The sequence below is a fragment of the Heloderma suspectum genome, chromosome 6 (assembly GCF_057233095.1).
Source record: "Heloderma suspectum isolate Gila_16-S chromosome 6, 16-S_ref, whole genome shotgun sequence".
Lineage (NCBI taxonomy): Eukaryota > Metazoa > Chordata > Lepidosauria > Squamata > Helodermatidae > Heloderma > Heloderma suspectum.
In genome coordinates, this window is record NC_139463.1 from 97,818,183 (window position 1) to 97,842,051 (window position 23,869).

The 23,869-nt window shown below is 45.4% G+C and overlaps 2 protein-coding genes across 10 annotated transcripts; one reads left to right on the forward strand and one right to left on the reverse strand.

Annotated features, from left to right (window-relative positions):
• LOC146342000 (GTPase HRas) lies at positions 1-7,102 on the reverse strand. Of its 9 annotated transcripts, none has more exons than XM_084805447.1 (5): positions 6,979-7,102; positions 5,024-5,156; positions 4,433-4,611; positions 3,408-3,567; positions 1-2,602 (listed from the first exon to the last, which is right to left on the reverse strand). In XM_084805447.1, the coding sequence occupies exons 2-5, from the start codon at positions 5,132-5,134 to the stop codon at positions 2,492-2,494; spliced, it is 561 nt and encodes a 186-aa protein (XP_084661573.1). In that variant the 5' UTR covers positions 5,135-5,156; positions 6,979-7,102; the 3' UTR covers positions 1-2,491. The 9 variants fall into 9 exon arrangements, with proteins under 9 accessions (XP_084661573.1, XP_084661572.1, XP_084661575.1 ...); XM_084805446.1 differs by having other exon boundaries at positions 4-2,602; positions 6,934-7,102; XM_084805449.1 differs by having other exon boundaries at positions 24-2,602; positions 6,715-7,102.
• Positions 7,103-18,262: 11,160 nt separating this feature from the next.
• On the forward strand, positions 18,263-23,204 carry LOC146342001 (galanin peptides-like). Its single transcript, XM_084808446.1, has 5 exons — positions 18,263-18,343; positions 20,048-20,102; positions 21,283-21,408; positions 21,500-21,574; positions 23,146-23,204. The coding sequence occupies exons 1-5, from the start codon at positions 18,263-18,265 to the stop codon at positions 23,202-23,204; spliced, it is 396 nt and encodes a 131-aa protein (XP_084664572.1).
• The last annotated feature ends 665 nt before the right edge of the window (positions 23,205-23,869 follow it).

The window sequence follows — 23,869 nt, forward strand, 5'->3', positions numbered from 1 at the left end:
AATATACTGTTTGGACTTTTATTAGTCCAATGCTTTTATTGTCTATTTCTGTGAGCCTCTAACAATTCTGCTGGACAGGATAAAAGATGTACACACAAATGCATATAGATACATCCAAACTGGTCCTTTCCTTAATCACATCACCACTACCACGTTTTACTCTTGCAGAAGGTTTGTGGTGCCAATGTTTAAATTTCTTTTTATATAATTGGAAAGGAACACCAAATGCTATTAGGTCTGCAACACTGGACTGCACTGAAGAGCAAACATCTAGTTTATCAATTCCCTTCACTAAAGGCAGGACAAGAAACCTTTCTATAGTTGCTGGCTTTAGCCTACTCAGATTATCTTCTAGTGCACTCTTTGATTTCCCTTCTGCTCCAAGAATAAAAGGCTAGAGCAAAAGACTGCCCCTCAGTACCAGGTAAGTTCCTTTGAAAGAAGTAGAACTCATCTCTTCCAACAAATTAGGCAAGGGCCAAGCCACCTGATCTACACTTCAAAGACAATATGCTTGAATGGCTGTACTTGCCAAACACAACCAAACCCCTTCCTGAAACTAACTCGGATACCCAAGGAGAGGCCAGTTATGTAGCAAGAATAGATAAGATCCCTTATTAACCATCTCCAATGAGACTAATCTTAAAAGGATCAAACCATTAGAGCAAAGATTGAGCACCAAGTAATACGTAGGCGATTCAAGGGGCAGCGTGTTTTAACGTCTGGCTACTGTGATTCTTGGAAAGTGTAGAAAGGAGTCCAGTTCTTGTGGCTGCACAATACATATTAAAAGAGCATGTTCAAAAAAGCTGAAGGGGAACAGAGAAAATTAAAACGCAGCTCTAGAAATGCAACCCACTTAAAGCACCTTTAACAGAAGAAATAGTTCTGGAATACTCCAGGAGTCTTTAATCAAATAGATGGATGCAGGAGGGAATTACAACACTTTGAAGTTAAGCTGAACAAAGCCAAACCTGATATAAACATATCTAGGCTGAAAGGGATTATGCTTTGAGGAAAGTATTTGGTGATTTCTAGGTCCATTCTGATCTGACAATTACAAATAATTTCCTTAAAAGCCTCCACAGATTCCACAACTTTCCAAAACAACCTGTTCCAGGAAAGGCAGATTACTGCAAACCTGAGGGGAAGGATTGTTCCAATGTTCTGAAGTTGGCACCCGCTTTAGAAAAGGTGACTGGTCTCATAGATCAAGTAACTTATTCACAGGTTTATTTCAAGTGGTGGCATTTATTGTACAGTTCCTTAGGACCATGGAAAAAGACCAAATCTATTAAAGGATTCTGAGTTGTTTTGTGGGGAGGGGGCAGAAAAAAGTAAAAAAAAACCAGGACAGAATCAGATGCCTTTAACCACTAATGGAGTCATAATTCATACTTTCCATTCTCTCCCTGTCAGTTTTTAAGTACCTATACCCCCTCCTCCTAAAGACTAGGCCAAATATTCAGGCAACTAATGAGAGGGGATTGAGAAATCTTTGGATCACATTTCTCCCCTGTGTTTCTAAAATGTGTCAACATCATTATACTCCCAATACATGAACACCTATTTAGTGGAGGAGGCAACAGTGACAGACAATCTTAGGACGTTTCTCTTGGTGCCAATATTCAGCCATCTTCAAGGAAGAGCAGTTATGTGTTGTACAGCCATCAGATGCCACTGCCTTTGAATGACACCATGTTACCAGTTACCCAAACCTACCTGTCTCTCACCTCGATAACACCTCATCACGACACATTTCTGATAAAGCTTGGTGAGAAGTATTTGAAGGCAAGGTGCTTGCTGACAAGTTACGCAAAACAACCCAAATGAAAACCAGAAAGAAAACAACTTAGAGAACTCAGCCACCCAGAAGAAAAAGAAATGAGCACCATCTATTTTAATACAGTGGGATGAAATATTCAGCTACACAGAGGGTTTGGATTTCCACATTTTCTCTCTCGGCATTTCTCATTGCCACTTTCACCTTCAAACCGATCTTCTCTATCCAAAGTTATGCATATTCTCCTGCTAGCAAAAGAGGTGGCACCAAGTCTATGCGGCTTGCTCTTCAGTTCTGCAGAGAACCAAAGTAGGGAAAACGCTACAAAAATGAGAAAGGCCCCTAAGGTTCAGACTGCGATGCTGCCTTCGTGCTATCACTTCCATCTAACCTGCAGGATCAGGCTACAACAGATCACTTTTTAGAAGTGACCTCTATGATCCTAAGGACTGGAAACAAGATTTTTTTTTGTATGAGGGGGCAAGAAGCAACAGGAACATCAGATGTGGTTACAAATTTTCGTCATATTGGATGCAATGTCCCAGTTTTAAAAATAGTAAAATAATGGACATTAAGAACTCTACCACCTTCGCCTTGCAGCCAAAAAGGGTGAGGGGGCATGGCCATCAGAATTTATCTCGCAGCTTGGGAAAATACCCCAACTCAAAGGGCTTTTCGCACTCCCAACAGTGCAGTAGTGTCTCTCCTTCAGAGAATAATACACTTTCTTTTGGAAGATTTCTTCTTGCGCCCATTGCTGATCTTTTCCTTGTGTTTTCGGATTTCTCGCACCAGGGTGTAGAAAGCATCCTCCACTCCCTTTAAGATGAATGAGGAGAGGATACAAAGAATGGAGAGAAGACAGACAGAAACAGAAGACACAATTAGTTCATCTGATCAAATATGAGATGTCAGGGGCTTGAAGTAGCAGGATTCCAAAATCCACAGTTGGGCAGTACCTTCATTAGGACCAACCAAAATCCATGAAATGGTGAACAAGCTTTAGAGTTCTGGCTAGAGTGTTTTCAGGCCACTGCCAGTAAGTAATAATTACTTGGGAGTAGGGTGGTGAATCAAGATATTCTTATCTACAGGAACCTCTACCTTCTGCTGAAACGTTCTCTTCATAGCACTAATCCACAAGCTAATAAGACAGTAGATGAGACATTTATTAATATCTACTTCTGGTGTCAGAAAATGTTTTCGCATCTGGGAATGGGGTTGCAGCACAACGCCATGTTGATAACCACCTGTTACCAAAGTGACGCAGCATAAAGTGAAAGGATGGTTATGAACTACATGGTGGCTCCCAAATTAGGAGAACCCTGTGCCAACACCATTTCTAACCTGACTGAGATATGAGCACAGAATTTGTATTTGCAAATCCCATTGTTTCATTGGCTATTAGCACACAGCCAATGTAAAGAGAAGCCACTGATTTTCACCTACATGCCAATTAACAGAAGATGCAGGCTGGGAATTCAGACTGAGGAAGACACAGCAATTATGACTGGGCAAGGTTCAGCTGTAGGTTGATCCAAAACCCAGTAGAGGCATTATTAACTGACTACAAAGTCAGCATGTCAGAAACCATCCACCTTCTCCCACTTGCACAGTACCACACCTGTCTAGTTTTGGCAGAGGTCTCTACGAAGGGGATTCCATAGCTTCTGGCAAGCTCCTGCGCTTGTTTAGTATCCACCGTCCGAGAGGGCAGATCACACTTATTGCCAACAAGCACCATAGGAACATCATCAGAATCCTTCACACGGTTGATTTGCTCCCTGGAATTACACAGGAGGCAAGGCATGAACAACAAACAGGTGCACCCAAAACGGCCTAGACTAGCAGTTCTCAAACTCAAACCTGGTTTGTCCCACAAAGTAAAAGACATTTGAGCTTCACTGGTGCTAATGGTGTACATGCCAACGATTCAGCTTGTCCTGTGTATTCTTGTGTATTTTCTTCCCATATCTGGGGGCAATAAACTTGAGGTGCAACTTAAGGGTGATGGTGATGGGGCTGCTTAGCCCTCTCTCTCCACTGTCCCTTTTGCCACCTTAAATCTCACACCACCAGCTGCTTTTCTCTGGTGAGAAGAAAAGCAGTTGAGCTATTTTAAGCAAAAATCCAGAGCCAAAAAAATTGAACATGCCCTGCTTATTCAGCCATTTCTCCATTCATTTCAAACTCCTGAGGCTTTTTTTGGTTTGCCCGCTCATTTCAAAAAAACACTAGATGCTTGAGGAGCAATATATGCAACTATGTTCCAATCTAGTGGGCCCAAAAGAAAAGGAAGAGCCATCTGACAACTACAATAGATGAGGTAAAGCATGAAGATCTCCTTACATTTGCATGCTCTACACACAGTTGTGTAATTGCACAACTTGAATTTGGAGTTGGTTTGCTGCTTTGTTTTGCATGTGTGTGTTTTCTTATAACAGACTTTAGAGCAACCCTTGACTCTGGAAAAGAATCCCCTTTGACCTAATTTTGGCGCGCACACACAGCCTAGGAACCACCTCCACATCTTCAATATCACAGCAGCCCTTGGTACCCTAGCCAATAGCCCTGGCTGGGTGGAGAGATTGACAGGAAGGTAAGTCAATACTTGGGTGGTGGACCATAGAATCCTAGCTGTCCTCTTACCTGTAGTGGTGAACATCTTCAAAAGACTTTGTGTTGTTGATTGCAAAGACACAAAGGAAGCCTTCTCCTGTCCTCATGTACTGATCACGCATGGCACTGTACTCCTCCTGCCCTGCTGTGTCCAAGATATCCAAGAGACACGTCTCTCCATCAATTACCACCTGCTTCCGGTATGAATCCTGGGTTCAGAAGCACCAAGAGGAGAACAAAAAATAAATGTAACAGCTCACCTCAACAGAGACATGGAGGAGGGAAAATACAACAGGAGGTCAGCAAGGAGGTGACCAGAGATGGGGGCTTTAGCCATGGATACAAGGAAGAAAGGCACTAATCTCAGAGACAGTGTAAAGATTGTAGCAGACTCTACAAAAATGAATGAGAGCTCCCAGAAAGAGCACACAGAGGGAGACAGAACAATGGGAGGAGGACCAAGAAAGGTCAACATTTTAGAAGCCCAGGAAGGAGCTTTGAGGAGGTGGTACAGTCGAAAGCACTGAAGACATCAGGCAGGTGACGGAGAATGAGGATACAGAAGAGGCATTCAAACTGGGCCATGGGGAAATTACCGCCAAAGCTGGGGAGTTTACATACCTCTATAGTGGGGTCGTACTCATCCACAAAGTGATTCTGGATCAATTGTATGGTCAATGCACTCTTACCAACACCACCAGCACCCACCACCACTAGTTTGTATTCTGTCATAACTGCTGGGTTCCAGGGCAGGCTAAACAAAGGAAAATGAAGTAGGATCAACCTAGCAGAACGTACTGCAGTCAAATCCGCTCCTCCCCACCATCAATTCATGTGAGCTTAGATCACTTTTTTTTGCCAAATCTTCCTAAATATTTGCTGCTGGCCAACTTGACATATTAATACATTCACCTCCTATGTAGGAAATCCTTAGAGCTTGGTCAAAAGCAGCATTTTGAGTTGGTACCTACCAAAAAAAATCTAACTAGGATTCTTGATTTTTTCATGAAGTAGGGATTGGTATTCATTGATTCCTTCTCATACAGGCCTTAGAAAAGCCCCAGGCAGCAGGATTTCAAGTGTCAGACATGCTTATGATTGCCAGATTTTGATTTTAAGAATACTAGCCACCTGCATAGGGCCACAGAAGCACCACACAGCACAGCTTGGAGGAATCCCATGGATTGGGGGGGGGGAACCCATGGCATAACCAAGAAGGTTATTACTATTTGTACAGTGCCTTCAAGGTGCACGATACTTTATGAAGTACAAGAGGTCAAATCTCTGTCACAAGGGGTTTACAAAATAAAATTTGTCATAGGAGACAATAAAGTAAGAGAAGAGAAATGTGAGGCAGGGGAAGTTACATGAACTTAGGGTTAGTTACAGTATGGTATTGGAACTAAACCATTGTACCAAAGGTTTCTAAGGGATTAAGATGAAAGTGCATTATGGAAAAAGTGGACTATGGGTGGTGAAGGCTCGTGGAACCTAGAGTATAGGATTTTCAGACGCCACTCCACACAGATCACTTGACAGAACATAGTTTGGTCAGCCGGTTAGCAAGCGTAAGCCTGCTACATCAGTACATCTGATAAACACCTTACAGAGGCAACAAGCTATAAGGGGTCTGTGCCAATCCCCCTGATGACTGCTGCCAGTTCCAGCAGCAGTCCAAGTAGTAATAGGATCACTAGAGGTGGCACAGCCCAGCTACAGTGCAGTTCAAACCCTGTGATGTACCAAGAGTTACACCTCCCCATTCCAGTTAAGCACTATTATGGCTCCACCAGCCATAAGGGAAGCTACCATCTGACCACAGGCCTAGATACTAAGACTCACCCCTCGTTACAACCCTCTATCCCCAACTAAGTTGTCAGTACATTCCCCCCGCGCCGCCACGTCCCGCCCCCTAGTATTACCTTTGCTGCATCTGTTGGTCCCCACTACAAAGCCAACCCAGCCCAATTCCATGCGAGTGAAAGCCCTTTCGCTCGTTGCCCAAATTCCCTCTATCGGATGCAGCTCACCGGGGTGGGATGGTGTGAAAGAGCATGGAAGCTTGCAAGGAAGTGGGGTACAGGCAGAATCAATGCACAGCAGTGCAAACCTGGGCGCAGCAGCCGAGGGCGAGGGCCTTAGGGAAAAGAATGCTCCAGAGCATATAAAATGTGGTGCCGAGGGGTGGAGTCCCAGGCTACCTCGGTCTGTATTGCAACACCTCTTCCGTAAATCCCAGCCCTCCTTATAGCCTCCCCGCTCCTGCAGGAGCCCTGCCCCAGCTGCGCGCGCACACCCGGCCATACGCACACCTTGCTCTGCTTCAGCACCGGCCTGAGCCACATCGGTGCCCCGCCCTGATGCGCCCTGCAATGGCTGCGCCCCTCCAGGGCTTGGGGCTGAATGCAAACCCGCCCGCCGGCGCCACCTACGCCCGGGCGCTGGCCTCCCAGGCGCCCCACCCCTCCAGGCATCCCAGGCTGGGCGGCTGTCAATCAAGCCAAAGCAACCACCCCCTCGTCGGCACTCACCCGCCCCACGGGGAGGGGGGAAGAGGGGCTCAGGGTCTCACGCACCCCCCATTGGAGGACGGGGGGAGCCGGCGGCGGCGGCACGAGCTCTCCTCTTCCAAGGCCCGGGCCCAGGGCCGGCAGCGGAAAATCCCTCCCTCGGCAGCCTGACAGCTCCCCTTTGCACTCCGCCAGGCCGCGCCGCCCGACCAATGGGAACGCGGCACCGCCCCGGATCGGCCAATTGGGAGCCGCTGGCGCCATAGAGACGAGGGCGATGGGTGAGGCTAGAGAAGCTGCTCGACTGCGGGAGGACTAGGGCGGGGAGCGAAGACGGGAGGGAAAGAGTGTCAGCCGGAGGAGGCGGCGGGGGAGGGCTTAAAGGGCCAGCGCCTCTTTCTTCTTCGTAGAGGAGTTCTTGTGGATTCCGGCCACTTCGTCCCGCGCGCACGGCCCTTCGTGAGCGAGTCCCGTCGATCGGTTTGACGAAGGATATAGCTCACCACGGATACTAACCGCGATGGCTAATTAGAGTTTCCATGTGAGGCAGCAGGAGACCCCTTGAGCAGCCTTCCCCAGCCTGTCGCCCTCCGGAGGCTATGCTGGCTGGGGGATTCTGGGAGCTGCAGCCCAGCACACCTGGAGGGTGCCAGGCTGAGGAAGGCCACCCTCGAGCACCAGAGGGTGGGCGGAAGCAAAGCACAAAGGCAGGCAGGCCGCGCCGCCGCCACTGTCGCGCCTCGCTCAGGAGCTTCCAGAGGCGGCTGCCCTGGTGTGGGTGTTGCAAACGGAACGCTGGGCTAGATGGCCCCGGAAGGCAGCTCGTGTGCTCTGACCTGCACTTGTCCAGACCTTGGGTTGCCTCACTGATGTCACTGGAGTTCGCACACATTTTTGCACCTGTCAATGAGCTTCCGCCACCCCCGGCTTTTGCCTTCAGGCTGTGTCTGATCAGTGCCCGATCATGTGCAAAGTTCCTTCCCCACTCCCGCAGGAAAAAACGTTAAAAAAAAACAAAAAAACAAATGAAAGGTAAAGCACAACATGTCATTCCTCTGGGAAGCAGATGCTGCCTCACTGATCCTGAGACTGTCAGAGTGCACTGTGGTTACCTGGTGTACTGTGTCTTGCCAGCAGCATGGCTTTCTATGGTGGTAGAGGTCCCATCACGCTCCGGGAGAGAGCGCAGGACAGGAAGGCCTGGCGTGCTATGGTCCATGGGGTCACGAAGAGTCAGACACAACTGAACGACTGAACAACAACAACAAGAAGAGGTCCCATGGGACCTCCTATTGCCTAGGACAGTTTCAGCTCCCATCATCCCTGACCATTGGCCAAGCTGGCTGGCTGGCGCTGATGGGAAATGGAGTCTTAAGAACGTAGGGAGGGCCACAGGTCCCCCAGCCCTGGCTGAGGGCTACAACTTTGGACTGTATGACTCATCTGCATGCCAGCTGGGAGGCCAATGTACATGTATACTGAGTCACCACCAAACATGCCCAGCAAAATGACACCAGCCACCTCTTATGCAATGTTTGCATTTACAGATCACACATACAAAATCCCTACACACACACACACACACCCCCAGCGTGATGTATTAATTCCACCAACAATAAAAGGGATAAGACACAGTTGTAAAAGCCAAAAGAAAAAAACCCAGACAGCTGCACTAATGTTTATGGTTGCCAGCATATTTTGGATATTCCTTTTATCAAGGGCAACTGAAAAACAATGCAAACAAATCTTTAAAAACTAATGTACATGTCTTAAAATTAGCAGTTTAAATACATACAACTTAAAAACACACCAGCAGTATTCTTACAGACTAAGGGCGCAATCCTAACTAGATAGGCGGCTGCCTATCCAAAGTGAGGCAGGAGAGGCACAGGGGGGATCGTTCCCTCCACACCTCTCCTGCCTTGCTATTTTTCGCTAGACAGCCATTTTTGGCTGTCTAGCGGCGGGGGGGCTGGCCAGGAGAGGAAACTGCCATACGACACATAGGATGTGTCGTACACACAGCTCCGCTCTCCCCGCCCTGGAACGCCTCCCAACACCACCTCTTTTCAGTCACTCCACGCTCCTCTTACGAGTGTGGAGGACAGGGCTTCTCTGCACTGCCTCAGAGGCAGTGCAGACGAGGGGGGAGGTCAGTTTTCCAGGAACCAACCTTGGAGCTCAGGCTCCGAGGTTGGTTCCCAGAAATGAGCATATCCTATGGCCCTCTAGACCAGAGCTTTCCAAACTTTTCGTGTCGGTGACACACTTTAAAAAATTTTTTAAATACATGATTTGTAAGATAATATACATTGTTGTCATTTATGAGTAACAGTATGTAAATATGTGCAAGAATTTAAAAAAGTTGAATAACACCAATAACTACTTACCATTTTAATGGGATGTATGAGGTTGATGGGATGAACACAGCTTTTCAATATTTGGTGGAATATTAGATAAAGACACTCACATTTCGTCATCAAGCATTTTTAAGCTTCCACGTTTCAGTGTCTTTAAGTTTGCCATCGTTGAAAAGGATACTTCACAAATGTATGTAGTACAAAACTGCAGAAGAATTTTTAACGCTTTTTTAGCTATGTTTGGATGCATTTTTGAAATGTGAATCCAAAAGCTGTCTAAGTCACCCTGTTCATGCATCATTAACAGATTTTGATCATTTTTTATGTCAGCTAATTCTTCTTCAATAAGTGAAAAATTCCTCACTGCAGTTGAAAGAAATGGATTTCTGATCCATTCATAGTCTTGGATTTCAACATTTGGGAAGTAATGATGAACTTTCTCTCCAAGCAATGTTAAATGGTCAACAATTAGCGAGCTGATATCACATTTTAGCTGGCACTCAGCAGTTTTGGAAAACATTTCAAAATTTCCTTCTTTCACTTTCCTTTTCCAAATTGCTATTTTGTCTCTCATAGCACAGATTTTATCTACTGCTGTTAAGATATTTTCTCCTTTTCCTTGCATACTGGTGTTTATTTTATTCAAATGTTCAAATATGTCAGCAAGATATGCCAATTTTGTGCACCAAAGTTTGCTTTGAATTAGATCGCAGAATTCATTTTGCTGATTTTCCTCAAAAAGTTTAAGCATCATTTCCCTCAATTCATATACACGACACAGCACTCGACCTCTTCAGAGCCAACGAACTTCTGTGTGTAGTACAAGCTTTTTAAACCTTGCCCCTATATCTTCACAAATATGAGCAAATAATCTTGATTGAAGAGGTCTACTTTTAATGTAATTGACCATTTGAACCACTTTGTCCAAAACTTTTCTTAATTCATTTCCAATGGTTTGCGCGACTAGTGCTTCGCGATGTAAAAAGCAATGAGTAATTATAATATTTTCATTCTCTTTCTTTGCTAAAGCTATAAAACCTTTTGTTGAACCAACCATTGAGGGTGCGCCATCTATGCATATTCCTACACAATTTAACCATTGCAAATTATTTTCCTTCATGAAGCAATCAAAAGTTTTAAATATATCTTCACCTCTAGTTCTCACTGGAAGTTCTAGACAACACAAGAATTGCTCAATAATTCTGTCAGTATGAATGAAGCGTATAAAAACCAATAATTGTGCTAACCCACTGACATCTGTTGCTTCATCTAATTGCAATGTAAAGATCATATTATCGTCTTGAAAAATATCCTTCATTTTCTGCTTAATGTCATCAGACATGTCTTGAATACGTCTGCCGATTGTGTTATCTGCCAAAGGGATTCTATTAACTTCTGTCTCAAATTCGGGCCCAAACATTGTTCGAACAATAGCACAGCAAGATTCCTTTATGGTGGTTTTGGCAATAGCGTGTGGGTCCTTGTTTTTGGCAATTATTTGAGCAACCAAGTAACTTGCCTTTTGAGCTTTCTCTGATGTCTTCATTCTCTTTGTGAATGATGCAGACTGCTTCTTTATAGATTTTGAAAGCTCAATAAAGTATCCTACTGGTTTTTCTGACAAATGACAGTGTTTTGAGGTTAAATGATGCTTTAATTTATTTGGTACCATACTTTCATTTGCAAGTATATCCCCACAAACTAAACACTGGGGACAAGGATTGTTTTCAACACTAGAAAATGTGTACCCCAGTTTCATATAATCTTTACTGTATAAACGAGGCTTGGAAATTGTTTCTTTACACTTCTTACGTACTAATACAGACCGTTCAACAGTTGATTCTTGCGTAGCTTCCTCTATAGCCGCTACATTTTGTTCATTGCAGATGTCATCTTCACCAGCTTTCCTTTTCTTAATTAGAAAGGTATCCATTTTACGGGTAATTCAACTGCAATTTAATGAATAAATTTATGCAAATTTATTTCTAGGTTTTAGCATTAACTAAATATGAAAATAACAGGACTGTTTTTAGCACTTATCTTTCTCTGTTTTTTCTTATCAAAATAACAGCACCTGCACTCCCACAGTGATAAAGTGAGATAAAGATAGGAATCAGGACCAGGAGAAAATGTGAAAAATAAACAAAATTAACTAAAGTATTTACAATACATATTAGGACACATAGGTCCAGGTAGGAGCTCACCTGTAAAAACACATGAAGTAGAGAAGCAAAAGTCCAACAAAAATGGTGTAAATATATATGTCTCACTCCTTGTGCAGCCAGCGTTTCCACACTCCTCGTGCAGCCAGCGTTTCCACACTCCTCGCCGTACCGCTCCAACACCGCCAGTCACGTGCGTCCTGCATCAAGACGCCACGTGATCCTAAAGCAGCTAATGTTAAAGCACCTAAGCCTTAGCAGCTAAGCTGCTTTAACATTAGCTGCTTTAGGAAGTTCCGGGGGAGGGACCAAGCGAAGCAAACGTGAGTAAGGGAGCTCCACGGTGCCCTTCCGCACAATTTTCGCGCGACACACCTACACACTGCCAGCGACACACTAATGTGTCGCGACACACAGTTTGGAAAGCTCTGCTCTAGACAGTGTCTAGTGGCCATAGGATTGCTCCCTGAGACACCAATGTTTCAAACATCAAAAAAAAACAACCCCAAAAACACTTCTTATTAGCTTCCAAAAAATGCTTAGAACTCTTGGCTTCTAACTCACACGTGGAAGACTAAATACAACCAGCTTCCCAAAGTATATGTGTAAAAGATTTCTCTTAGCCAGCTGTTCCTACCAAGTGAGTGCAATGTCGCATGTTGTGAAAGAGACAGCTAGATGTGTAAAAACTGACCCTGTTATCACTACTTCCATGTAATAAAATCCCAAAATAAATACATTTTTTTGTAAAACTAAAACAAAAAAATCAAACTATAATTAATGTACTCCTCGAATTCATATTCTAAAACAATACTAGCGCCCCATATCCCAACATCCCTAAAGGTTGGAGTAACTACATATCAGTTAGAATCTAACTCAAAAAAGGAATAGAATAAATATCATCATTTAACCCATCGGGGGTCACAGTACCCGATCTCAGAATCCATGCAGCCTCATTTTTCAACAATTCTTTTTGAAAACTTCCTTCCTCTTCATGAAAGCAACTTGTTCTATAGCCCCAAACTTGGAGCTTTTCTACATGAGCCTAAAATTCCACACCTTTACTGGAGCTTTTGCTTTCAGATTATTTGCAGGATTAAGATCGGCTCCTTTACACCAGCAGACATGTGCTTTGATTTGGGGACTTCCTTTGTCTGCAAGTTCTATATGTTTCATTATACAGCCACTAGATGGAGCTATGGTATAGCAGAATTGCACAATTACACAGAGTTTATACAGCAGATTAACATTCCTTGCTGCATTATCTCTGCTCTTTTAAAAAATGGGCTAAAGATCAGAAAGTGTGGGATATGCCCTGGAGGTTGATGCTGTCATGTAAAGGACCCCCAATCTTCCATGAGTGACCAATCAAGAGCATTCAATAAAAGGCTTGTGTAGAAATGTTCTTGGTGTTCGCTGCTTTGTGTCCATATTGTAAAAAACTTTTTTCTAAAGGTTCAGTTTCTCTTTTTTATATTGTTGCAATGTTCTCCAATTCTACAACTGGTGATTCCAACATAAAACAAACTACATGGACATTTCACAATGTAAACCACACTGAAACTGGCACAAGTTGTAAAACCTCATAAAAAATATGTTGATTATCGGGATCAACAAAAGACTATTTGTATGTATATCTATATATATAAAAGGAAGGGTTTGTCTGTATGTCCTTAATAGACTTGAAAACCATACATCTGATTGTTATGAAACTTTCAGGATTTGTTCTGCCTCTATCTGGGATGGTTCTGGCATAGTGAAAATTCCGTCCATCATCTTGAAACAAAATGGCAGCCATTCAAAATTTTTAAACATTTACTGCTTCAATACCATTTGATTGGTTTCAACCAGACCTTGTATCATGATTCAGCACTGCAACAAGCAGATTTAACCATACATTTTAACCATACGATTATCTGTAATCATAAAAGAGGACGTGTCTCTGTCCGTTTTTCTGTCTGACTGTCATCGCTAGAGCTCCAAGACTGTGAAAGCTAGACACTTGAAATGTGGCATGTATACTAAGGGGACCCGAGGAATGTGCACTTCAGGGTTATTTTGTTTTTTAAAATGCATTAATTTAAATTAATTTAAGTGTGTCCATGTGGTTGAAGTCTGCAGTTAGGTTTTCAGCCACTAGGGGCAGACTTCACTAACTAGCACATAGCTTTAAACTCCATACAGTTTGAAGCCACAGCAGTTCAGGCGGTCGAAGGACGCAGTTATATGCCAGACCCTCCCCCTGCTGCGTGGCAGCCCCCCTCAGGGACAGACCCTTCCCTCAGGGGGTGATAGGGGTGCACCATGGCAGGGCTGTGCCTAGGGGTGTCAGTGAGCGTGGCTTCACTCAGATGGGGTGGGCACAAAGTGTCCAGCTCTGACAGCTGTTAAGCTTACTTGAAGGCTTCAGTGCATCAACTTAGGGTGCAATCCTATGCATGTTTAGGCAGAGAAAAGGCCTACAACTCCCAGCATTCCCCAGGCAGCCATGCTGCCTGGGGAATGCTGGGAGTTGTAGGCCTTTTCTCTGTCTAAACATCTATAGGATTGCCCCCTTAAGGGCTATTCCCACCTGTGCAAAGCTGGGTCTGTTTGCTAGTTTACAATATGTGTTGTGTCTTTTTTGCCTTTGTGATTCATTTGTGCACATGTATGTGCTTTGATGGCACATGCATGTACATTAATGGCTAGAACAGCTTGGCTGAATCTCCTGCCTGGCTTCGCATCTTTCAGTTCCCTAATGCCAAGAAGGTAACATTTTGGCTGGGTGGTGACCCTTTTCTGTGCTCTTTCCAAAACCACTAGCCATCAGGAATGTACGCCTCTGAGGACACAGGGGTCCTGGATCTCATCCCCCTCCCCTGGATTTCTGCTTCACAGTCCCTTCAGAAACCATGGACTATTGCAATCAGCAACAAAAAGTGGATGCGCAAAGAGGCTTTTTGCATGTTAGACAAAGAGGCTTGGAGTGACTCTTCACATCCTCAAGGGCCTATTAGCTTCCAGCAACCCAGTTCTGACTTATTGGGTTACCGTACCACTCCCCAAAGCAGCCCGGAATCCTGACTCCCGGCTGCCTCTTCTTTCCGGAAAGCCCTTCAGAATCAGAAGGCTCTCAAAGGCCTCCATGGGGTTCTGGCCTGGGGTCACAAGGTGGCTCTAATTGGGCTGTTAGGGTGAAGGGTCCCCGTGCAGACACTTCAAACAGACCAGGTGAAGATGAAAGGCTTTGTGTGAAAGCCAGCAGGTGGCCAATTAAGATTCAGTGGGTGAACTCTAGGGGAGAGATAACAGAACATTGTGAAAAGCAGCCCGAGGACTGGAGTAGAGTTTCATAGATTAAATAATACTGAAAAGAACTTTAAAGAAATGGGGCTGCATTGGATCACAGCCAACCCTTGTGACTTTTGCCTCCCATCCTCCTTTCCCTATTGTCAGATTTTCTATCAGGGATAGGGAATGCGTGGCCCTCCAGATGTGGTTGGACTGCAACTCCCATCTTCCTTGACCATTGGCTATGCTGCCTGACGCTGCTGGGAATTACAGTCCAGCCACATCTGGAGGGCCACACATTCCCCACCCATATTAGATATTTACGTAACTCCATAACATCATATACATTCATGGCACAGTATAAATAATAATAGAAGAAATCAAAACTAATAGTGAGTGGGTTTTAGGACCAGGACACCTGAGGAGCCTGGGGGTGAAGCAAGTCTCATTTAAGACCAGGGATGCCCATTTTGTATAGGCCACATGATCGTGGAGATCATACATAGCCACCATGACTCATAGCCATGGATAGCCTTCTCCTCCATAAATTTGTCCAATCCCCTTTTAAGCCATCGAAATTGGTGGTCATCACTACATCTTGTGGTAGTAAATTTCATAGTTTAACCATGCGGCGTGTGAAGAGGTTTTTCCTTTTATCTGTCCTGAAACTTCTACCAATTAGCTTCATGGGATGACCCTGCATTCTAGCATTATGTGACAGGGAGAAAAAAATGTCTCCCTGTCCACTTTCTCCACACCTTGGATAATTTTGTACACCTCCATTATCTCTCTCCTCGCTTCCCTTTTCTCTAAGCTAAACAGTCCAAGACAGTGTAAGCTTCCCCCATAGGGGAGTTGCCCCAGCCCCTTGATCATTTTAGTTGCTCTTTCCTGCACTGTTTCCAACTCTACAGTATCCTTTCCGAGATGGGGTGACCAGAACTGCACACAGTATTTCAAGTGTGGTCGCACCATAAATGGATATAAGGGTAGTATGATATGAGTAGAAAAGCCCTTACTTTTCTATTACCTGGATCTATACGGTTAACTTGATACTACATAGTAAGCAGACTGATGCGACAATACCGGGCTATGTGGACCAATGGTATGACCCAGAATAAGGCAGCTTCCTACGTCGATCTGCTTTGTTTTGTCTAGAGCCCCAAGATCCAGGGCCTGGTGCAAAAGACATACATTAAGAATTAAAGAATTCCAGGAGCCCAGAAATTTGTTTGGAGTTCACAGTCCTTCCACACAAAAAATCCACTCCTGATTACCCCAAGCTTTCTTCGTTTCAGCAGTCTAATGCAGGACTGGGAAAGTGTGGGGAGCCCTTTTGTTACTACCATCCCTAAACAACTAGAGATCTGAAATCCTTCCTGATCTACTGCAAACCACCCAGAGACCCACAGAAGATCCAGATGTACCACCGGATCTTCAAGCTGCTCTTGAAGCTTGGAACACGCGTCAAAAAGATAGAGCCTTATTGGGGGAAAACAGTGGCAATGAAATCGGCAAGTCAGCCCTAATTTTGCTGTGTGTACATGGGAGGGTATACATTATGATGGAAAACTGTGACTATTTGTAACTTTGGGATGCATGCACATACAGCAGCGTGTGTGTATGTGTGTGTATTTCATTGTGTGTGTTTCATTGCCTTCTGCAACCTGGTGCCCTTCAGATGGTTTGGACTATAACACCCATCAGCGCCAGCCAGCATGGCCACTGGTCAGGCATGATGGGAGTTATACTCCAAAATATCTGGAGGGCACCAGGTTGGGGAAGGCAAGTATGACATGTGATGCAGCTCTAAGACCAGTGGGTTCTCAGGGATGGTTAAAGAAGGGGGGATCGGGCAGACAGGACTCTCAATTTTTCCTGCTTCAGAACTAGTAAGGCAACGTGGAATGTATCTACTACTTGGAGTGGCCCTCATCCAATTCACTTTGAGAAGTCAATTAGGGCTAATTACCCTCAATTTTCCACCCATTTTCTGACAAAGGATGCAAATAGATTACACCTTAAAAGAGATTGGAGCATCTCTCTCCCCCACATCCAATTCAGTCTCAGGGGACCATTACTGTCAATTATGCAGACATCCCTGCAATCTTTTGTCTGTGGAGTAATGACGCACCCAAGTCTGTGCTTCCTCCTTCTATAAATCCTGCGTCCCCTGCTGTCTGGGGATCAAGAGACCCAGCAACTCAAGAGAGATTTAAAGGTACAGATTCCTTAAATCTATGAGGGAGGTTTGGGATTTAGGGGCATTGATTGGTTGGTGGTGGGTAGGAAGTTGGTTTACAGACTGGTAAAGCATTAAAATGGGGGGGGGGAATGGCAGGGTTGTCGTGTTTTTTTTTTCCAGGCTGGGCAGGCAGAAATTCAACAGGCACAGCTTTTTGTGATATAAAGCAGTGATGGAAAAGGTTTCACCTCTTGAAAGTGTGCCTGTTGTGCAGCTGATAAAAGGCACATGAGCATTGTCAGGGGGGAAAATGTGGTATGCCCGTACAATATTTGAGGTGGATACGCATTTTAAAAGCATCTTGTTTGAGGTAGCCCTCAAGGAGGGTAGTATGTTTTTAGTGGTGGGAGATTAAGACTCATGGGTTGCTGGGCTCTGGGGTGAATGGAGGCCTCAACCCAGGGTCATTTCTAGGGGGTGGCAAAGTGGATGGTTGCCTAGGGTGCCAAATTACCCCCAGGCAAGCAGCAGCAGCCGTGATCTGGCAAGGCTTGGCACACAGTAAAGGAAAATGCCACACTGGCGAGTCCAGGCTGTCACTCGAGTGCCATTTTAAAGCACAATTATTTCCCCTACAGTGAGAGGCAGCAAGCTGAACCCATCAGCTTGCTAACTTTGGGGGGTGCACAGCTAATGAGGGCACTGGAGCAGTTAGAGGCCTGCCCTCTCACTGCTCCAGGGCCCTTCTTGGCTGTGTGTCCCCTCTCACTAGTCACCAAGCAAACTTGTATCCCATCCCCTCCACAAACTCATTTCATGCTGTTCAAGAACTGATAGTAGCAGCTGGCTGGGGCATGCTGGGAGTTGTAGGCCTTTTTCTGTTTAAACATGCATAGGACTACGCCCTACATCTCTTGCAGCAAAAAAACAACAACAAAGACTGTTGTGGCACCTTAGAGACCAACAGGTTTTTTTTCTGGCAGTGGACAGTGTCTACGAAATCTTCCTCCAGAATAAATTTGCTAAGAGTCGGACACAACTGAACGACTGAAAAACAACAAAGGTGCCACTAGACTCTGTTGTTCTTTTCAGATGATAGATGTATAATTACAGGCCCTTGGTGTACTCACTTACCCTGCTATGGTCTGTGGTCTAACAGGTTTTGCAGGCTTCTTAGTGCTTCAAAAACCTGCTTGATCAGAGAGGATAGTGAGAACAACAACAACAAAAGGGCGCCAATGCCTCTATCGCATTACTTTGTCATGCCAATCTCCATCCTGTTTTCCTGGAGGGAATGTGGTTTAGTGAGGGAACAGAGTGAGACCAGAAACCAAGACTGTTCCTCAGCTTCTGTTCTCTCTTGCATGCAGATGTGGAACTCTCGGTCCATGTTCTGCCTGTCTTTGCTCCTCTGTGGGCTGCTTGGTGAATGCTTTGGAATTGCTCTTGTGGTGAGTACTATCAAGTTCCCCAAACCCACCCCCTCAAACCCAGTTGCTGGAAAGCCACATCAGTACATCAGAAAGAAATGTTCTATCTCACTCCATTGCCAGCTGTTTTGGCTTTCTGTTTGCAGGGAATTTTAAATACAGGAAAACATTTTGGTTTGTTTGTTTTTTTAAATGTGCCCTCCACCCCAGTCTGAAGTGGTGCAGTCAATTCTACCAACTCAAGATTCTATCTTATTTTGCTACATGGGTAGACCCAGCCAGACGGAAAGACAGGCACTTGTATTGTGCCTGTCTTTTATCCACAGCTGGGTAATGGGCAGGGGGGGGGTATTTCTATCAGGAAAATGGTGTTGCTTAAAGGGTTATGCTTCCTCTTGCAGTGTTGCTGCCCTGATACAAATCTTCCCTAGGCCTAGGGTGCTTCCAGAGCAATGGCTCCTAGCGCTACCAATCCAAAGGAATTGTGGAGCTATTCCATATTTTCCACTTTAACAGATTTTTCTGTGGTAATAAAAAAGATGGAAGAAGCAGTGGGAAAACATGGAAGGTGGAGGTTACAAATTGAAAATCTCATCTGAATCCCCCCACTGCCCAATATAACTCCCTGAATGAGGCATGGTAATTTCACAATAAAAGCCTCATCTGGAAGCATTTTAAGTTTTGATCCTTCACCCTGAGGTCAGTCTGCATTTATACCAGGAGTGGGCAACTTGTGGTCCTTCAGATGTTTTGGCCTGCAACCCCCATCAGCCCTAGCCAGCATAGCCAATGGTGAGGGATGATGGGAGTTGTAGACCAAAATATCTGGAGGGCCACAAGTTGCCCACCTCTGATTTACACATTGGTTTTCTGATTGTCGTCCCCCTTACTGTGAATCCCTGAAGCAGTGCAAAATGGCTCCACAGAGGTTGATTTGTCTGAGTGCCTCTACATTAGGTGGTCAGTGTGGATTTGTCTTGCTCCATTCACTTACTGTGTATGGGGCATCCACACAACACCATCATCCAGTCATTGCCATCTTGGTTCTTCCATCTTTGCTTAGACTGCAGACAATCTTTTTCCTGTCAGAAGAACGGAAGAGTAGTGCAATCTCTCTCCTTTCTCGCAGGATGAGTTTCTCCTTTTTGATCTCAGTCCCCATCCCGCTAACATGAGGAATAATAATAATGCTGGTATACCTTTTAGGTTTGTTGTCACGAAGAGTCGGACAGGACTGAACAACAACAAAGGATAATTGAGATAATGTATATGATGTGCATTTGAGCACTTAGGGAAGAGCTCTTTGTAAATACACTTGATTAAAAGTTTCCAACCAGTGTGGACTCTGGTTCATATAACTGATGAGGGCCTGCCTTAGGCTTGCATAGTTTGCTTTGACAAGCCAGTCTATTTGGGGAATGTTCTATCTTTCCCAAGACGCTGAGTCTGTATGTATAGAAGCCTCGATGGCCACAGGTGTCTGTAGTACTACTCCAGGGCATTGTGGGAAATTAAGTAGCAGTTCCCAGACTCCTCCTGGGGGTTGTCATTTTAGGTTCCCACAAAGCCCAGAGTGACACTATGTCAGGGGAATTTGGGGAATTATATAGCTAATCCCCTCCCCATACCCTCCCCCCCCCCACACACACACACCAGTTCTTACATGGGAGTATCTTTGTGGGACAGACTAGTTTAATGTGACTTCTCCTTTCGTTGCTTCTGTAGCCCAAAGACAAACGTGGCTGGACCCTGAACAGTGCCGGCTACCTGCTGGGACCCCGTAAGTTGATTCAGGATGTGGTTGTCATGAGAAAGATAGGACCTTGGTGTAAGGGAAGGGCAAAGATAATCTTTAAGGTTGTACTTCCACTTGTGCTTACCCGGGAGTAAGTTCCTAGAATTGTGCTGCAACATATTTGCCACCAGAATGTGGAAGGGGGTGGGAGATGTAGGGTTGCCAGGTGTCCTACTTTGCAAAGGACAGTCCTCTATTTCACAGTGTCCTCTATCTGATGGGCCAAATCTAGTTTAAAGCCAAAGAACCATAGGAACAGACAGCAGAGGCCTTGAAGTTGCCCATCAGGAGTTGGCACCTGGGCAGCATGCTGAACAGCCACCCAGGTCACCTGGCCACATTCTTTCCCACTAGGATGAGAATCATTGTATTTCTATTTAAATTATAGCTCTTATTTCCACATTTGCACCAGTACATAAAATGCTGTGCAAATTGGTGCCCTCTTTCATCCTCTTTCCCAGTGATGCATTTCCTCTCTTTTGATCATGCCTTAGTGGCCACCCGGGGTGGAAGGCAGTGGGAGGTGTCACCCCCTTCCATGAGGTGTCCAGATCCTATGGGTGGACCATGGCAATCCTTCCCTCCCCCCCCCCAACAGCTGTGGGTGTGCAGTAGCCATCATTGCTTGTGGCGTAAACACTTCTTTCAGGTGTAGCACTATCCTTTCTGTTCCAGTAACATCCTCCACTGTAGGGGACCTACAGGGTTTTTCTAGTGCTTCAAAAACCTGCAAAACCTGTTTGATCTGAGATGATGGCATGTCAAAAGAAATGCATGTGTACACTACAGGCAGTGATGCTCTTCCACAATATGTATCTCCCCACTGGATCTTCATATGAGTTTCTAGAGTGTTATCCAGCCAGCCCTGCATGTTAATTCTGCACAAGTTACTAGTCAACAAAAAATAATGACTGGTTTTCAAGTTAGTCATTTGCAGCATATTGATGGGCTAGGTCAGGGTTAGGGAACATTGCAGTCCAATGACATCTGGAGGGCCATGCATCCCCCATCCCTGGCCTAAGAGAAACGAGCCAATTCTCTTCCAATGTATGAAAACATCCTGCCTGGTCACTTAGGGGTGTGGTTCTTATGTGCCACCAGGCAAGAGGCTATTTACTGATAAGCCTGGTACAATCCATCCTTTTTGTTTTTATGTAACCTGCAGCAATTCTCCCCTTCCACTCTCCTCTTCCCAAAGCAGATGCCCAGCAGACACTGTCCAATAAAGGAGGCTTGGCTGGTAAGCGAGATGCTATGGAGGACTTGTATTCTCTAAGACAGGATTCCTTTGGTGAGCTTACCTTAATTGGCTTCTGTGCCCTTTCCTTGTATTCTCCATTACATTGCCTTTCCCCTTCAATTCCATTTCCTCTGTCTTTCAGCACATGGGGCACACCCCTTGGACGATGGCACCCTTCAAAGCCTGATGGATTTTCTTTCCTACCTAAACCTCCGAGGTGAGGACAGATGCCAGCTACTCTGGGAGGAGTGCGGTATGTGTGTGTGTGTGTTTAGGTGCAAAGGGATGGGCAACCTGGACTAGTTAGGGTGCAATCCTATGCAGGTTTAGACAGGGAAAAAACCTACAAGCATGGCTGGCTGGGGAATGCTGGGAGATGTAGGACTTTTCCCTGTCTAAACTTGCATAGGATTGCACCCTTAATCTTGTCAAAGAGGGACTGTAGCTCAATCACAGAGTGCATGCTTTGCATGCAGAAGATCTCAGGTTCAATATCAGGTGTCTTAGGGGTGGGAAGGCCTCCTGTCTGAAACCTTGGGGAGCTGCTGTCAGGTGTGGACCAATGGCTAACTTGGTATAAGGCAGATTCCTATTCTAGGCCAGGGGTGGGCAGAAGGTCGATCTCCAGATGTTTTGAACTTCAACTCCCAGCATTCCTGGCCATTGGCCATGCTGGCAGGGGCTTCTGTAATAACACTCATTAAAGCATGAGGACACCAAGTGCCTCCTCCAAGGGAGGCTCGGAGGATGGAAACCAGGGAGGGGGCCTTCGTGGTGGTAGCCCCCTGATTATGGAATGCTCTCCCCAGCGAGGCCTGTCTGGTGCCAGTATTGTCATCTTTTCAGTGCCAGGTTAAGACTTTCCTCTATTCCTAGGCATTTGATGGCATTTGATGGGCTGCTGAATTCATCAGTCAAATTGTTTATGGCTGTTACTGAAGTATTAGAGAGTGATCCTATGCAGATAGACAGCCGCTTCCAAATTTGGAGGTGACCACCTATCCAATGCACAGAGGGAGGAGCTCAGGGGCGATCGTCTGCTCCACATTCCAGCCACCCTGCATTTGTGGCTAGATGGCCAATTTTGTCTGTCTAGCTGCAGGACGTTGGTGTGCAGGGTGGGCAGGCTGGACAACACATAGGAAGTGTGGTACTGGCACTTACCAACTGCCCGCCCCCAGGAATGATTCTTTTTGCCCCGCTCCACACTGCTCTTCCGAGCGTGGAGTGCAGGGATGATCTGCATCACCGGGGGCGGGGGGGGGGCGGTTCTCCGGGAACTGACCAATCCTATGGCTGTCTAGCCACTGTCTAGTGGCCATAGGATTGTGCCCTTAGTTGTTTAATGGAGTGGTTGTATTTTAACAGATAATGGTTAAACAGATAATTGTTTAACAGATAATTGTTGTAGCTGTTTCGCTTTTTTGATGCTTTAATTCTGTCGTAAGTCACCTTGAGTCTTTTTCTTTTTTTTTTTTTTGAGAAAGGCATCTGAGAAATTTAATACTACTTATTAGTAGTAGTAGTATTAATAATTATTATTATTATACTACACTTTAGTATTATTATTATTATTATTATACTATTTAGTAGTAATAGTATACTACAACTACAACAACAGCAACAACAACAAAGAAGGAACTGGAGGTATGAATCCCATTCTGTGTCCTACTCTCACATATCCAGGAGAGGGTCCTCTTTGCCGTGGCATTGCATCACGTGAAGAATAAGGAACTGGAATGAGGAAGACACTAACTCTCAGAGTCTTTCTTTGGTTTTCCTTTACAGATCAAAGAGCTCTTCCCCGTCTGCCCCTCCCGCTGCCGGACCAGTCGGTGCAACAGTAGTGACCTCCAAGCCATGCAGTGCCAGTCCCCTCCCCACCTCACACACACACACACACACACACACACAATATTCTTCTATCCCGACACTTTCCCACGTCGATATATAATGCTGCTGCACACGGCTGTGCCCACAGCACAATCATTTGAGAATGATTCTCAAACCATTTGAGAGCTTGCTCAAGAGCAGGGGTGCAGAGCCTCATGGCCGGGGGCCCAATCCGGGCTGCCTGGGGTCTCAATCTGGCCCTCTGGGGTTCTCCAGATGGCCACACCCCATTTCCTTGGCTCCTCCCTGAAACCATCCCTGGGTGGTTCCCCTGCTTTTGTGAAGTTCCTCCCCCACCCCCCGCATTCTAAAGTGTTGAAGTGCCCCTGCAAAGTGGCAGGAAGAGCTTTAAGCTAAACTAGGCTGGTATTCTTGGTCCCACCCTTTTGCCCTGCCCCTTTTTGCCTTCAGCCCCACCCACCACTGAAACGCAGCCCCTACAAAAACAATTTCAGCCCTTGGTCTGAAAGAGGTTCTACACCTTTGCTCCAGAGAATGCCCTTCTGTCCATCCACCAGTGCTGCAAGCCAGTCTCGCCCCATCCCTCCCCGGCCTGCTACCCACTTTTAATTCATGCTCTTGCACAGAACCCATGTGGTCATCCTTGCGCACAGTCCTT